A 16,958-nucleotide genomic window follows, 5' to 3' on the forward strand; every position below is an offset into this window, starting at 1 on the left:
CTTTTTTAAATGAACTGTAATTCAGCAAGGGCCAACTAAAAACATAAGCAAAGGCAAAAGGATACACCCTGGTCCCTTTCCTGGCCAGGAATGGGCGAGCCACCAAGCCCCTGGCGCAAGCCAATGATAGCACGGCTGTTGCCAGGCGGCAAGACATGCAAATAACTCCCTGAAAGGAAGCCAGCTACCTCAAGCCACAGAACTTGAGGCCAAATCCAAGGGGCATTGTAGGCCTTTTACATTCGCCCCCAAGACTCCCACAATCAAGGGTGGGGTCTGCTTTCTGGTGCTTACCATCCTAACCAAATCAGCCAGATTCCTGCAAAGGGAAACCTAATTAAAGGCACCATCCCTCAGCTGATTACCCATCCACAGTGTACAGTGTGAGGTAGGTTAAAACACCCCCTCTCCAAGCCAATCTGAGAGAGGGTGAAAAATTCCTACTCGGCCCCAAAATTGGCAAACAGCAAAAGTCCACTGCAGAAGGGGGGGTGGGTGGGTGGGCCAATCGAAATGTGAAGACTGCCCTGTAGAGGGGCAGGCAGAGCAAATTAAACCAAAGGCCCCGCCCCCTGAAAATACCCATATGGACATGAATTGCCCAACCAGTCTTTTGCTCCTTCCATGGAGGCAAAGGAGGCCCTCCATTCTACTGCAACCGCAAAGGTTGCCGCCTGGATACCGTATTCTCTTAGATATGTGAATCATGAGGAGAGTAGCACCCTTCACATACCAAGTATAGAAATTGATTGTTCTGGAGTCGCTCATCTGATCCTCTAAACTGAAGCAAATTGATGTGAATTTAATTTTATTTCCACCTTGCCCATTAGGATTACCTAAATGAGGCAGAAGAAGATATTGATGACATTGTGGCCTCTGGCTACTCAAAGGGACGGACAAATTTAGCCAGTGGACTGTCAATGGTAAGGCTTCCATTCCTTCCAATGAGCTTGTTACTGATTGTGTTCTTAATGTACCATTTCTTTCCTAAGAATATTTGGCCATTACCATATGATATCTACTTCTAATTCCTTTCTGTTCAGTACATTTTATTCTGCTCTATTTCTCTACTGACTGATTTTTCAACTTCCATCTGTACGGCTGTTTATGAGGTGGTTTACATTTGTTACACTCAGTAGTCATTCTCTGCAGCTAAACGGCACTTTCCCCCTTAAACTATTCAAAACCAGGGCACTGGGGTCAGCAGCCCAGGGCCCAGCTGCTGCTATGGTGACGCTGCTGTTGGCCTGTCTGCTGTCTCTGGGGTTGTGGTGGTGATGGCAGCAGCAGCTGGGCCCCCCTTCAACTGCCCTGTAGCAAATTGCAATTCCACCTCTACACCCAGTGATCAGATGCAGACTGGGAGGACATTGGCTAGGACCCTGCCCCCAACACTGGGGGAAAGGAGAAAGAGCAGGCTCCTGTGTGTTTGCTGCGATGGCTGCTCTTGCCTGCCCTGTCTGGGGTATGGGCAGTCAGGCTGCAGTGGTAGAAGCTCCCTCCTGCTTTGCAAGCGGGGGGGGGGGGACACTCTTTGCTTGGAGCCAAGGGCACCCTGATGAGGGGAGGAACAGCAGTAAGAATGAAAGCTAGGAATTCACAGAACCTGACACATACATTGTTATAGCGTTGTAATGCATTCCATATGTATATAATTACATTCAATTGCAAGTTTTTTTTTAAAGCCCTCTAGTGGTGGGGGGTGGATAGCTGCTCGCAGGGAACTGGAAAAATGGTGCCAATGTGGGGTGGAGATCTAGGCATGCTGTCCATGTGGGCACAGTCCTATCTTTGCTGTGATCTCTCACAAAACATTGATGCAAAGCAGGTTTGGGAAAGATGGAGAAAATCTGGAAGGTGCACCAGAGCATGAAAAAAAAATCCCAATAGCATCTAAGCCAGGACAAACCATGTGTAAGTGACCTGAGACAATTGCGTGTATCTCAGAGGACTAGAATGTACTAGAGATCCTTTGCAAGTAGTTATCCGGCACAGTGAAAGTAACTTAAATTTCATACTATCACTGTCTCTCTTGGGGGGCTCAAGGCTTCAGCCGCTTTCTTACTGGCTTACTTTGACCCCTGCAGGCAATCATAGCTTCTCCGATTTTATTTCCTTAATAGTTGCTTTGCTGATGAAAAGTGCGGACTTTAAAGATACCTCCGCTACATTTTGTGAATTATGTGTGCACCGGCACAGAACAATAACACAGTATGACTGCTGAGTAATGGGCTTATGCAATTTTTTTTAAGGATGTGGATAACTAAATAATGTTCTAAGCCTCTACACTGTGTCTTTTATGCTATAAGGGAAATTTGCAAGTAAATTGAAGGGTCATTTAAAAATAGTTTTCTGCCAACACTAGGAAGAACATGGTAGTACTCATTCAAACCTAGTATATGATCCTGTAGGATATTTTTCAGTTTAGAAACTTGAATATTTTTTTGGGAGGGATGTATCGTGTCAAAATGTCACTACTGCCATTTGAGAGTGGTAAGTGTAGTATGGCTGCGGTCACACGCAACATTAGCCACGCAAGAGATACGGAAGACAAGCGGAGTTTCCGGTCGCGATCTCACCAGCACATCTGGGAAGCGTAGCGCTTCCGTGGCACAACTGAGGCTTCCTGCCGAAAAAGCGCAGCAAAAAACTAGTACCTCCAAGAAACTGCGGGGCAAGGGCGGGTGTCTGATCGCGTTTCCGGTGGCATCCGGCGCCCGCCCATGTCCCCTTGCGGAAAAGGTTTTTTTTTCCCCCCAAGACTCCGTGGATGCGCACACGCACCCAACGGAGCATGCGCATTCGTAGTGTACACAAAAAAAGAAAACCAGTTCGCCGCGCCGTGCGCTTCTTCATTGCGCGCAGGCGTGTGTTGTGATCAGCACCTCTCCCTACCCACGGAAGCTCCACAGTACCTCCACAGAACCTCCACGGTAGGTCTGATCGCTTTACTGCATGTTAGTTTGCCCCGGGGCAAACAGCCACACTTCTCTTCTGCAGTTTCCTGCCCGTGTGGCAGGGGCCTATGTATCCCAACTTTGGTTCAGCCTGGCTGTGTCACTCAGGTCCACATCTATTAGGCAGCATCTGGGTTTGATGCAGCTAGGTTAAAGTGATGGCAAAGAAAATTTTCAACAACTTCATCAGTCAAGGAGGCTACAATAGTTTTTGTCAAGTTCAGCTTCTTGGGTTCATTTCATGTGTTCATAGCTAAGAAATTGTAGCTCACTGTGTAGTTCCCTTTTGATCACTTTGAAGCTTCTTCAGCTAGTATAGCCCGTGGCAGGTCTATCTTCTGATAAGCAGGAGAGACCTTCTACATTGGCTCTCTGATATCTTCTGGTCATCTTTTAGAAGGCTAGTTTTGACACACCCTGGCTTACATACTACTTAAAATGTAAATCTGGGATTTTATCCACTGTGAAGGGAAAGTCATAACCAGGTGGGTGTTCTGCTGGCCATGAGTAAAAATAAAGAGACATCAAAAATATGCACCTATGATGATTTTTAAGATAAATGTCCAAACAGATGAATGCATATATCAAACCTAATAAAGCTAGAATGATCACCTCACTTGGTTAGCATATTATGCTGATTAAAACTGGCAAATAACAAAAGGTCAGTAGTGGCAACTATAGTAGCACTTAGTGAAACCTCTACCTTTATGCAGTTTTGGGAAAGTTGATTCAAATACATTAATTGCTGTCTGTTAGTAACTAGGTGCCACAGGCTTCTCCTTCATTAGCAGTCATCCTCAGCTGAATGCTCCACTAGCTCTGCAAGAGGAAAATATGGACGGCTTCCAAACTTAATATCCAGTCTATTTATATAGGTGAAAAATGCTTGCTTGCTGATGTGCCAGTGACCAGTTCTGTACATAATGGTTTCTTATCATATTACTCATATCTTTGTGTGTTTCTTTATCTGTTTTGTTTACGAAGGTATTTCCTCACATTTCTGAATTTCTCTGGCAGCTACTTAATGCCTTTCTTTCCATTCCTCCTTCCCTTTCTCTTCTTAAAGAATTCTCCTTCAAGTTCTGACAGGAAATGGAGCTACTTAAATGTTCCAGAAGCAGATGGTGATACTGTAAGTTCTCTTCCTGTTCTGATACATTTGGGGGCTTCCCTTTTTGATCTCTCATTCTTTCTTTTCTGTTCCCTGTACATAGAATATATATATGCTGATTCCCACAATTTATTGAAATATAAAAGTAGCAATTCGTTTTTAAACATTGTCCTTGAAATGTGTATTTGCCACTAAAGTCATGGGAGTAACCAGTCCTCACTGTGAGGTGGTTCAGAAAGTATTAGACAGTGGTATGGTTCAAGTGGTTAAGATGCTGATCCTCAGACCTGAAGGTAGGTAGTTCAGCAGTTCGAGACCTGAGTGCTGCATGACGGAGTGAGCTCCCGTCTCTGGCTCCAGCTCCTGCCAACTTAGCAGTTTGAAAGCAAGAAATTGCAAGTAGATAAATAGGTACCACTTCGGTGGGAAGGTAACAGCGTTCCGTGTGCCTCAGCGTTTAGTCATGCCGGCCACATGACCACAGAAATGTCTTTGGACAACGCTGGCTCTTCAGCTTGGAAATGGAGATGAGGATCGGATTCAACTGGCTTTCGAGCAAGGGAAACCTTTACCATTACCTATGGCACTGAACTTAAAGCACCTTAAACCTTTGAAGAGCACCAGATTCTTAAGCTATTCATACATGTTGAAGAAAGCAAATTAATTTTTTTTTTAAAATTCAGAATGACCTATGAATACCAGACATTATAATGGGATATATATTTACAATATATTTCCTAGTGTAATGTAAAAGCTGGTCTGACATAAGTGATACCCACAGATGTATAGCTTCTTTTCTTTTTCTTGTTTTAATCCCCCGAGGGGGAGTGTTTTATTGGGTTTTTTCAAAATACTACAAACTATAGCTTATTTTCTAAGGCAAAAAAAAAATAACACAGACCAGTATTTTTTGGGGGGGGAATAATATGCACGGGGCATCAATAATTACCTTAAAATGGGGGAATTTCTCCATGGGTTTTTTAATTCTGCCCATAACTAAAGGGGGCACTTATCTCACATTAATTGGTTGCATTAAAATGTGCAAGTGGGAGAAAACTGGCTTTCAGCCACCTGATCTACTCCAGTATTAATTAAAAACAAATTCTGGTTCTAGAGTACTTGGAAATGAGTACTCTCGGCAGACTGATTCAGCTGTTTGCTGATTGCTCCATATAGAGCTGCTTGAGTGGCCCGAGGCATGAACCAATTTGGAGGAAGTAACGGCTAACCCAGCACTTTCAAATTAGAACTGTCACTTCCAGTAGTGATTTACTCAAATATATTAGTACAGCAATTCCCAAATGCTAGCAACCTGAAGGTCACCATTTTGATTTTAAAAATTTGATGGCTCCCGGAGTCCTGCATAGGGCTGCCAGGTCCCCTCCTTGCTCCAGTGGGGGGATTGGGGGGTGTTCTGGGGGTGGGCAGGGATGTCCAGGCCCTGCCCTGCCCTCAAGACCCACCCCCAAGCACAACCACCCGCCTGGCCACCCCTCTCCCTCTCCTCCTGCCAGATTTAAAGGGCTTCAACTGATTGGCATGAACCATATGGCCCACTGGTCAGCTGGAGGGCCCTTTAAATCTAGCAAGAGGGAGGGAGAGGGGTGTTCATGGGCCTCATGCTTTAAAGGGTCTTTTTGCGAGCAGGTTGGGGGGCGCGGCATGTGAGGCTGGGTGTCGGGTCTTCTTTAAACCTGAGCATGCAGCCTGCAACCTCCCCTCTCCCTCCCTCCTGCTAGATTTAAAGGCCCCTCCAGCTGATCAGCAGGCCACGTGGTCCCCAACGATCAGCTTGAAAACCTTTAAATCTGACAGGAGGGGAGGGAGAGGGGTGGTTGGGTGGGTGGTCACCAGTGTTCCCTCTAAGCTGAGTTAGTGTGAGCTAGCTCACAGTTTTCTAGCCTCCGGCTCACACATTTTTGTCCTAGCTCAGGAAGAACAGCTCCAGAGCAAACTAATTTATACGGTTGCCAAATCGCTCCCTCACAGTTTTAATGCCAGCAGCTCACAAAGTAGAATTTTTGCTCACAAGACTCCACAGCTTAGAGGGAACATTGGTGGTCACTCTTGGGGACGGGGCTTGGGGTGGGGCTTCCCCTGCTGGCCAGCTGGCTGGGAGCGGATTGGAGCCCCTAAAAGTGGGGTAAGCCCCACCCGGACCTAGGGGCTGGCAACCCTAGCCCTGTACTTCCTTGCTGGCATTCACTGAACAGCCCCCTTTCAAAGTGCTTGTGGAAAGCTGCACATATCATATAGAGGCTTTTATATTCTTACATCCTTAAAATAATACAGTAAAAACTGTCAGCTATATTTTAAAAACAAATGTAAATAAACTGTATTGTCTGTACATGGCCTACGTTCAAGGTCAGGTCTCAAAGGGTAGCTGAGTCCAGAGGAACACAACTCAAAAGGCCCTGACTGATGTCCTGATCAACCTTACCCCAATCAGAAAAAGACTTTACCCTGCAGATAGCAAGATTCTTCCATATTGGTTCATAACCTTGAGCTAGAAGCCAGTTGAACAGGAGTGGGGAGTAACTTGGAGAAACTTTTAAAGCTTATACAAATAGAAAAAGAGCAGCATTCCACTTAAATTTCAACTGACGGTTGTCTGTGGGCGTAGAAGTCATCCCCCCCCCCAATATTTCACGCTGGAAAATAGAGTGAATGCCAGTTCAATTTTATACAGGGAGTAACTATTATGCTTGCTTCATAACTGTGCCTCCTTGGTGCCACTCGACTGATTAGAATTCCTAGAATTGAAGTGTTGTTCCCAGCAATCAATCATTGTGTTTCTGGTTAGTACTCTGAGGTGATCTGGAGGTTACTGGTAGCTGTGTGAGCTCTTGCCCTTTGAAAGATGAGAAAGCCAATTCTGTCCTCTTTCCAAGGCAGAGTCCCCTCCACCATTCCAAGAAAAATGGAGGGTTTTGTCTTTATCTTAACCAGGGTTTATCCTCTGTCCTTACAAAGAACCTCAAGTCTAGAGTACCCTATGGACCCTCAGGTGTCCATGAACACCAGTTTTAAAAACACTGTGGCCCCGGTCACACAGGCCAGATATTGCGGGGGGGAGGCATGGCTAATTGCCCCGGCGCAGTTTGATGCACGATTACGCGATCAGACACGCCGGCGACACACCACGGGTCCTTCCCTTGGCGCCGGCGGGTAAACGAGGGACTGGAGGGGAATGCTGTGTGCTGGTGCGATCACACCACAGGTGTCTGGAGGCAGCCCGTGGCAAACGTTTACTAGTACCTTGGAGGTACTAGCTTTTTTAAGGCGCATTGTCGGCGGTAAGCCACTGGTGCGCTCCACTTCCCAGATGTTGAGGTGTAATCGCGCCTGGATAATCCGCCCACCATCCGTGCCTCTCCCCCGGTAACTTTACCGTGTTACTGGGGCCTGTGTTGATTTTTCCCATCTGAAGTCACTCTTCAGGGAGAAATTGGTAAACATCTTGAACTAACCCGGAGGTTCAGTTCTGAACTGGAGAGACCACTGATTTTATTCACCTGGGAATTCATACTATATTACTACTTGCCATGTAACACTGGTGTAGGTTTATGTTTTCTCAGTGATCCTAATGAAAATGCAAATAAAAAGGATTGCACATTCTAAAATGCACTGTGATCATATATCATTATTTACCATTTGAGTTGTATAACGCATAATTTAATCTTCTAAGAAGATACAACTTTTTTAAAGTGTAAAAAGTCACTGTGTATTCCACCTTAAATCTTAGCAAGAAATATTGACTATAAATAATGTAAATAAATAAATAGCTTGATGAACTGCATCTTCCTCTTTTCTCTTTTTAGACTAGTATTAATAGTATGATGAGTGTTTACAGTGAAACTGGGGACTATGGAAATGTGAGGATCAGTGGTGAAATATGTCTCCAAATCAGCTACAACTACAAAACAGGAGCCCTTAACATCGTAGTTAAAAAATGCAAAAACTTGGCCATTGCAGATGAAAAGAAACAAAGAACAGATCCGTAAGCAAAGAGGATTTTCTTTTAGATTATTTTTGATCTCTCCATTCACCTTGCTTGTGAGACTTCCCATGGGACTAGAATGATATGCAATTCCTGAAGTATGATATGGCTTGCATCTTAATGAGGGGTGTTTTATTAGCTCTTGGCATTGTTATATTTCTGAGTATTTGCTATATGCTATAATTCTGAGTATTTTCAGAGACCTTTAGGCTCCTAAAGGTGCCTCATATTTTTCAAACCCAACATAGGAATCTGACTTCAGATTAGAAACTTTGAAATACCATAAATGTTTCAGAAAATCACTTTTGTAACACAGCTCACTGTGAGGCAAGCTTTCCCCCTCAACATTAACAGGACTAATGTGCCTTGTGAAAGAATTCCACATGCAATATTATAAGCTAAGCTACTATGTCCTGAAAAAAATGCAAGACAATTAATATTTCCCAGCATGTGGTAACTTCCTCTTGCATCACATACGGTTGCTTTCACAAAACTGTTTTACCATGTGAAGGTTGTCTGTTAAAAAAAAAATGTTGGGAGTTAGGTCCAAAGATAAAAATAAGGGCATTTTAGTTAACACTTTAGGTTTGGGTAGTGTATCATATTTATTATTCAATTATTATTCAGCAAAAAGGGACAATGACAGTTTACAGTTTTCATGGAATACAAGATTAAATGCAAGTCTAAGGTCTTGATCTCAGGGAGCCATTTTATGTCAACCATAGATTAAATGCTGCTGTGCACAGAAAAACCTTGCACACAGAAATATAACATAGGGAGGAAACCAAGCTGGAACTTTCTCCCTTGATAAATAGCTTTTTTATTTGTAGGGATTGTTTTGTATAGACAAGCATTCGGTCTTTCAGGTCTCCACCTATAGTGTGTAGTGGTGCAGGCCCGGTTGGGCTGCCAACTTCTATGCAAGACCTGGAGTTCTCCCAAAACTGTAGCTGATCTCCATAACAGTTGGGTTGTGTTAAAGATTTACTGTTTACTCTGCAGCTATGTCAAAGCATACCTCCTACCGGACAAGTCTCGCCAAAGTAAAAGGAAGTCAAAAATCAAAAGCAATAGCATCAATCCAGAGTTCAATGAAATCCTGAAGGTGAGATTCTTGTTTTGCACTGAATTCCATTTGTCATTTTGGTAGGCTAGATTAGATATTCTCAAGAGATGAACATTGTTTTTCCTTTTGTATATGGTAATCTTTCTTTCAGAACTGAGAATATTTTCTTTCTTTCTTTCTTTTTAAATCCCCGGAGGGATATTTTTATTATTTTTATATTAGACTACCAAACTACAAAGAAAATATGAGGGAAGGGGACTACATCTAAGGATAAAGGAAAGATAACCACACTATACTAAAAACCCAAGAGGAGGAGACCACATCCTTGTTAATCTAAGTGTTATTAATAAAAGTGTTAGTGCAACAATATACTTGTAGAGTTCTTGTTTGTCTCGGCTTCAATGTTAGTATATTAGTTATTGTGAGAGAACTTTCTGAGCATCTTCTTGTTATTTGCTTCAAAAGCAGAACTGAGAATATTTTCATGACTGTTCTCTTAAAACTTTGTAGTAGGTGTTCAGATTGTTACCAAGTCTAAAGGAGAGTATATAAGAAAGAATTCAGCAAAGTGCCAAAAAAATAATTTCTGAACAATTCCTTAAAGTTCCAGGCAGAACCAGTTAATTTCCTACTAGTACCGGTATGCTGTGATTAACAAGCTAAAATGAGAAAAGCGTAACGTTATTACAGTTGAAGTTCCTCTGTGTCAAGGATTTTTACAGTCTCTTCTCTCTGTTGTGGTCTCCTTTAAAAGCATTCTCAACCGTCTTGAAAAGTCAATTTTACGAAAGATATCAGATTAAGAAAGACACCATTCCATCACAAGAGCCAGCATGGTGAAGAAGGAAGAACTGCACTTGAGAGCTGCTGTTGAAATTTAAGGCATTTAGCTTTGACCAGGCTTTGACCACTCTTGCATGCCTCCTAATCGAGATATATTGTAGAATTTTATGGTGCTACAGAGTGTTCTCAGCTATTGCTTAAACAAAATATAAAGTTCTTGCCTCATGATAATAAAGAAAGCTTGAAAATAGGATTGCCAGCTCAGGGTTGGGAAATACCTGGAGTTTTGGGGGGTTGAGCATGAGGAGGACAGGGCTTGGAGAGGGGAGGTATAATGCCATAGAGTCCACTTTCCAAAGTAGCCATTTTCTCCAGGTGATCGGATCTCTATCACCTAGAGATCAGTGGTAATGGTGGGAGATTTCCAGCTACCACCTGGAGGTTGGTAACCTTACTTAGAAATATGATGCTGGTACATATGTGAAGAGGGAAACATCCCAATATGTAGGGTGGGATCCTGTTACATTTTTTCTGGTTGCATGACTCTTTAGCTGATTCCACTTCCTGTTGTTCCTGATCTGATACACAGAAACAGGATTTCAGGGAACACAGTAAACTGAAGCTGGAAGGGGGAGGTGGCAAAGTTCCATTCCAAGGGTGCGACTGTGCATGTATAGGATCTAACTCACGGTTATTTTGTTTAAGTAATGAGGCAACTGGGCAAAATGTTAGAGATCCATGCAGTGATGTACCTAGCCTATTTGGCACACAGGGCAGATTATTTTTTTATCTGCTGTCAAGTCACAGCTGACTTGTGGTGACCCTGTAGGGTTTTCAAGGCAAGAGATGTCTGGAGATGGTTTGCCATTGCCTGCCTCCATGTTGGCCCTGCTTCACTTCTGAGATCTGACGAGATCAGACTAGGCTGGGGCTATTCAGGTCAGAGCCCCTCCCAATTGTTAGCCGCCCTGAGCCGCTGGGTAGGGCGGGATATAAATCCCAAAATAAATAAATAAATAAAATAGGCAAAATTATTTTCAGTAATAATTATGAAATAAAGCAAATAATAATAATGTCCAGAAAAGAAACGCAGACAGTGAAAATGGTCTTTTTACTTAACTTTGTATATATAATCATGCCAATAGTAAAAAGAAATAAAACTCCAATGCGCTATTCCATCACAATAGCCAGCGTGGTGAAGTGGTTAGTGTCAGACTAGAATCTGGGAAATCAAGGACCTCATGCCCCGCCCTTGGTACACCACTAGAGCCATGAATAGACCATCTGACATCTTTAATTTTCACTAAAAGCCACTGGGGTGGAGTAATTAGAATAGGGACCACAGCACTTGGGCAGTTAACTCTACCCCTGTGCTGGTTCTAGGGTAGAAATCTCCTCCCTCCATCCCTGTGAGCTGCCATAGGTGGTAGAAAGTACCGTAAATCCACAGGTGACTTATGGGGACTCCATAGGGTATAATGCCATAGAGTCTACCTTCCAAAGCAGTCATTTTATCTAGAACAATTATTTTTATAGATATCTACTTTAATAACAGCTGTCTCTGAATGATTAGTCTGCTCTGGTAAAGAGAAAAAATGTTTCTTTTGTGCCTCATTTACCAACTTCATGCAAATAAGGCTGTTCAAGTCACTGTTATGGGACTATAAAGCTTATCTTACTAATATTCTCCATTGGTCTTTTGTTATTCAATAGTACGTCATCAGCCATACACAGCTTGAGACTCGGACCCTGCAGCTTTCTGTCTGGCATTATGACAGATTTGGCCATAACAGCTTTCTTGGAGAAGTGGAGATACCTTTGGATTCGTGGAACTTTGAGAACCAGGCAGATGAATGGTTTGTGCTTCAGCCCAAGGTGAGGATTTTCTGTTATTTCAGAAATTCCACATATAAATCAAGTGAACCAAATGTTTATGTTTTGTGTATGTCAATGCGAAGTGCTTTGTGGATCACAATTTGGACTTGCCTCTTTACTGAGAAGTTTTTGCAAACAGAGGGCATGAAGGTTCAGAAATGAGCTAGTCCATTGTCAGTGTGTTGCTTTGTGTGGCCAAGGCAGTGAGACTGACAGCTTAAATAACGTCCTGGTTGTAACCCAGTAATGTTGTTCTTCTGGCTTCTAAAATACAGTATAAACATTTGCTGCAAGGTAAGAAGGGTTACCAAGAGGCCTGGAGAAAAATGTCCTGTCACTTTAATAGAGGAAATGGGTTGCTGAACCTTATCATGGCATGGAGGTAAACAACGTCCCATTAAGCCTCTGCTAAAGAGACAGGACATTTTTTCTCTCCAGACAGCTGGAAAATCAAAATGTAAGGATATTGAAAAAGAGTTATGTACACTGTCCTTAGAAAACTTCAGAAGGTGCTGCAACACCATTTTATTTGACTGCAGGCATCATTTGACAGATGGGGTTAGTTCAGGTTTTATTTTATATGTTTTAAATTGTCATTTGTAGGCTGCCTTGAACCATGAGGAAAACAGTATAAATATTTTAATAAATGAATAAAATACTACCATCACAAGACCAGTCACGAAATGTTTCTCAAGCCATCATCTTCTGTCACTGTTCCAGATGTGTTTGTGTCCCTGTTCCAGCAAACTAGCTCATAATAATTTCCTTAAGAAATAGAAGAGAAATGAAAAATGTTCTGAAATTTCATAATTAATTATGTGAGTTAGTGTAATAATCTTATTCATAATCTTAATGAAAATTTTAGTCATTGAAGTCAGCTGGGAGACCTGAGATCCAGATTTCTTTCTTTCTTTCTTTCTTTCTTTCTTTCTTTCTTTCTTTCTTTCTTTCTTTCTTTCTTTCTTTCTTTCTTTCTTTCTTTCTCTCTCTCTCTCTCTCTCTCTCTCTCTCTCTTTCTTTCTTTCTTTTTTCTTTCCCCCCCGAAGGGGATTTTTTTTATTGCATTTTCTATAACTAAGTACTACATGAAAAAATAGGGAAGGGTCTACAAACTATGGGATAAAGAAAAGAAACCTCTAAAAACCCAAGAGTGGGTGTCATACAAACAGCTTTAAAAAGATTACATGTTTATATAACTAAGTTCTCATGTAAAACCATCCTTCTATTAAACTTTAAGTCTAAATAAAATCATCGTTTACTATGACTTCATAAAGAGCCTAAGAAAACATAATTTAAACATTTTTTAGAACTTCAGAATTATGATAACTATTTTTTTTCCTTTGTCTTCCTCAATTTATAGCCTGTATTTGGGGTAACTCCATTAACCGCTTTAAGAATTTGATCTTTCACTCTTCTTCTGGAGAATCTCACCATCACTTCTCCCGGCAGATTATTTTTCCTTATGAATTCTGTATACGATCTAAAGACCGTATCAATATTGCTTTGCAAAGTCCCTGCTTTAATATCTGCCATTTGCCCCAAGGCTTCGCTCATTATCTGTATGAGATTCTCCCCTTTTTCCTCATGGATCTCCTGGAATCTTAGGGCATAGCTTGCCCTTTCCATTTGCAACTGTAATAGTTGTGACTCATCTGTTTGATGCTTCTTCTCCATTGCCTGCATTTGTTTTTGTAGCTTTTTGGAATTGGTATCAACTTATTTAAGTTCCTGTTCAGTTTGATCTATCTTTTTGATAGTCTCGTTAATTTGGGCTTGCTGTGTGTCTAGTTTTTGATTTATTGCCGTCACCTGTTCCAGCAGAGGGCGTAGTGCTTCAGTTAATATCATTTGCAGGTCTGAAGTTGTGTCCTGTCTGGGCACAACACTCTCTGGGCTAGCACTTCCGGCAGACTTAGCTTTCTCTATCTTTCCTTTCTCCTCTTTCCTTGTTGGAGGCACCTTTTTTGAGGAATTGTTTACTTTTCAACAAAAGTTATCACAGTCTCTAAAGTTCTCCAATGCGCTTGGTAAGTTCTTAAAAGTCCTTTATTTCGATCTTTTTCGCTTCCGAAGCCCGCCCCCGCCCCCCGCTTAAACAGTAAAGTTTACTTATTTTGTCTTTTCAGGGGAGAGTCCCCTCCCCGCCTTGCTTCCCGCGGGGCGGCTTTTGGCTTTTTTCGATGTTCTCGCTTTAACTTAACTCACAGTTCAATGGCAACACGGCTTTCAGTGCTCTTTAAGTACCAAATCGCTTGATCACTCGGCGCTTGATCTGGTGTGTGTTTCTAGTTCCATCAGGAAACTCTGTAGCAGGACCGTCAGGGCATGAATGGGCCTCCCCTCGCCGGCAGAATCGCCAGAGGGGAAGCCTTCTAGGGCCCCATGGCTTGGAGCCCATCACAAGGGCTCTGTGGGGGATGCGGATGATTGCACCCCCTCCTTGCCACGGGTTCTGGCGATCGTCTCCCGGAGGTCTGGGAGAAAGCGACCGCCATGGTGAGCGCCGAAACCAGAAATCGAGATCCAGCTTTCTGACATCCTACAAGTGTTCAGTTTGCCTGTTTTGCTCAAGTCCATCCGATTCTTTCCTCATGGAAATGTGTTACAGTAGCATTCACTGAATGTTTTATTTGTTTGAGGTTGTAACACATAGCATCAAGGTTTGGAGCTGGACCTTTAGAGGAGACCAAGTTGCAGCTTGTGCACTGCTATCAATTGCAGAGGCCAAGATGGTGTTTACAAATCAATATGCCATTCTATTTCTTGCCTTCAAGGTATAAAGTTGTGTCCATTCTTTGGCTTTCTGCCACCATATTGAAGCAGCAGTAGGTAAAGGTACAAGAAAACTTGTATCTTGGCAGTCATCATATTAAATATGTATACGTGATACAAACCTCTGACAGGAAAAGCTTGCCACAGTTCGCATAGTTTGGCTTTTATATATTTTGAAAGGGAAAGTAAAGGAGAACATTTGCTTCAACAAAACTGTTGTGTTTTTGTTTCATTTGTGCAGGTGGAAGTTGCAGCTGATATTGGTCATCACTATAAAGGAGAGTTGATAGTTGTCTTACGGTACATTCCCCCTGAAAGGAACTTAACTCTTCCCCTAGGAGAGATTCAAGGTAAATTGAGCATTGATGACAGAATCCAGTGATGTATGGTAGATAACTGAAATGCACTATTGTGTACTGACATGTCATAAAATCACAAGGTTGTAGAAGATTGGAATTGCCTAGTATTCAGTTAGCTACCAATCGCTAATGGAATTTCAAACTGCTGCCAGAAATGAACCTCTGGGAACAAGTAGGGTGTACCAGATTTCCTAAATTTGATATTTATACATCAGCATCACAACACTTGTTTTTTTGCTATCTGAGGAAATTTTACCGTTTTACCTTCTTCAGAAAAACTAAGTGAGCATCACACACACACACAGAGCTAAAATCTATAGAAAAAAGAATTGAGTTATTACTTCTTCTGTAATATGACTTCTTCAGTATCCAGATTTCTCTGATATTAAGACAAGAAACGGGGTATGGTTCACTCCAAATCCTGTTATAATTTTGTGCTGTTGCTCAAATTCCACCACCTAAAAGGCTTGTAGCCCCACCTTTTGTATGGTTGGCTCAGGAAAATACCGTGTTTTTGTCATTACATTATTATCACATTTTAACATTTTGAATACGTTTTTAATTGTCTGTTTGAACACTGCACTAGTCATAAATGTATGACTAGTATGACATCTGTGCATTTCTCAGATGCCTTCATTTGGTAAACAATATATTTATCAGGGTGCGTTTATGTGCAAAGGTAGACTCATTTGCCTTCCTTATGAATAGCATAGTGTTCAAAAGTGTTATAGAGATACTCTAACAAGCTTGGTTATTGAGGCTGGAGATAGGAATGGCAAAGATTTCCTTTGGTGAGACAGAGAGAATTATATTGAGGGATGGATTAACATGTTGGTCAGGGAAGGCCTTTAGGCAATAAGGACTAGCTTGTTTCCTGGTCTGGTTAGATGTGTTGCTAGTTTAAGGCATGTGAATCAGTATGGGTGATGGGTATGTTTTTGTGCCCCTGCTCTTCACTGTTTTGTCTATGATGTTAGATTCAGATGGGTAGCCATGTTTGTCTGAAGAAGCAAAAAGGGCAACATGATTTGACTGTAATTGGCCTTTCCTGAAAACATCCTCAATGGGTAGCCATGTTTGTCTGAAGAAGCAGGAAGGGCAACATGATTTGGCTGTAATTGGCCTTTCCTGAAAACATCCTCCTCACCTGCTACCCATATGTAATGGAACAAAGTTTGAGTCCAGTGGCACCTTTAAGACTAACAAAGTTTTATTCTGCACGCACACTTTTTCAGATACACTGAAACAGGTGAGGAGGGTGAGGAAGATGTTGCCAGGAAGGGCCAATTAGAGACAAGATGCATAAGTAACTGAGCAGTAAATATAGCTAAGACTGGATGAAGGCAATTGGTAAGACCTGTGAATAGCAGCAAATTAGCATACAGCATAATAAAGGAGTTTACAAACAGATGCGAGAACTGAATGATGTTAGCATGTGTAGTGAGATAAGAAACCAATGTCTCTGTTAAGCCTTGGGGGTTCCATTGTCCTGAGTAACGGGGATAATTGTACTGGCCTATCCTACAAGGGTGTTTTAATGATATATCTGGTCTGATATATGACGTGCTTTAAATACTGAGACTTCTATATCAGTGGTGGCATTTTGTGATAGGAATGTGTGGCTTTGAAGAGCATGGGAATTTTGAATTCCTATTGGAATTTGTAGTTTATGATGGCAGGATGCTGCCCAAGAGAGTGTAGCCTTACCTCAAGAATGTTTTATAAGTAGTGATATTTTTCTCCTCTTGGTTTATTTTTATTGAAGGAAAGAAGAGCTCTAAGAAAGGAAAGAAGGTAAACCCACACGTGCCATCAGGAGGCATTTTAGAAGTTGTCATTAAGGAAGCCAAAAATTTAACAGCTGTGAAGTCAGGAGGCACTTCAGACACATTTGTGAAAGGGTAATTTCTCTCCCTCTGTGTTTTGCTCAGTATCGCTGGATGTTGGACTGCTTTCTGCATTGAGTAACAATTTATCTGGCTGTATTTTTATTCAAGCAAGTACTCTTTTTTGGTGAGGAAGACCTTTCTTCCTG

At 42.0% G+C, this 16,958-nt stretch overlaps 1 protein-coding gene across 1 annotated transcript in view; it reads left to right on the forward strand.

Annotated features, from left to right (window-relative positions):
- The window catches only part of SYTL5 (synaptotagmin like 5), a 77,107-nt gene that overhangs the window by 54,501 nt on the left and 5,648 nt on the right, over nucleotides 1–16,958 (forward strand). Inside the window, exons 10-16 of the mRNA XM_015418101.1 lie at nucleotides 831–923; nucleotides 4,024–4,089; nucleotides 7,890–8,068; nucleotides 9,071–9,173; nucleotides 11,631–11,792; nucleotides 14,806–14,914; nucleotides 16,689–16,824. Of these exons, the coding sequence (XP_015273587.1) occupies nucleotides 831–923; nucleotides 4,024–4,089; nucleotides 7,890–8,068; nucleotides 9,071–9,173; nucleotides 11,631–11,792; nucleotides 14,806–14,914; nucleotides 16,689–16,824 (848 nt within the window). The remainder of the gene's footprint in view (nucleotides 1–830; nucleotides 924–4,023; nucleotides 4,090–7,889; nucleotides 8,069–9,070; nucleotides 9,174–11,630; nucleotides 11,793–14,805; nucleotides 14,915–16,688; nucleotides 16,825–16,958) is intronic.

Source organism: Gekko japonicus, unplaced genomic scaffold, assembly GCF_001447785.1.
Source record: "Gekko japonicus isolate JY-2015 unplaced genomic scaffold, Gekko_japonicus_V1.1 scaffold1437, whole genome shotgun sequence".
NCBI lineage: Eukaryota > Metazoa > Chordata > Lepidosauria > Squamata > Gekkonidae > Gekko > Gekko japonicus.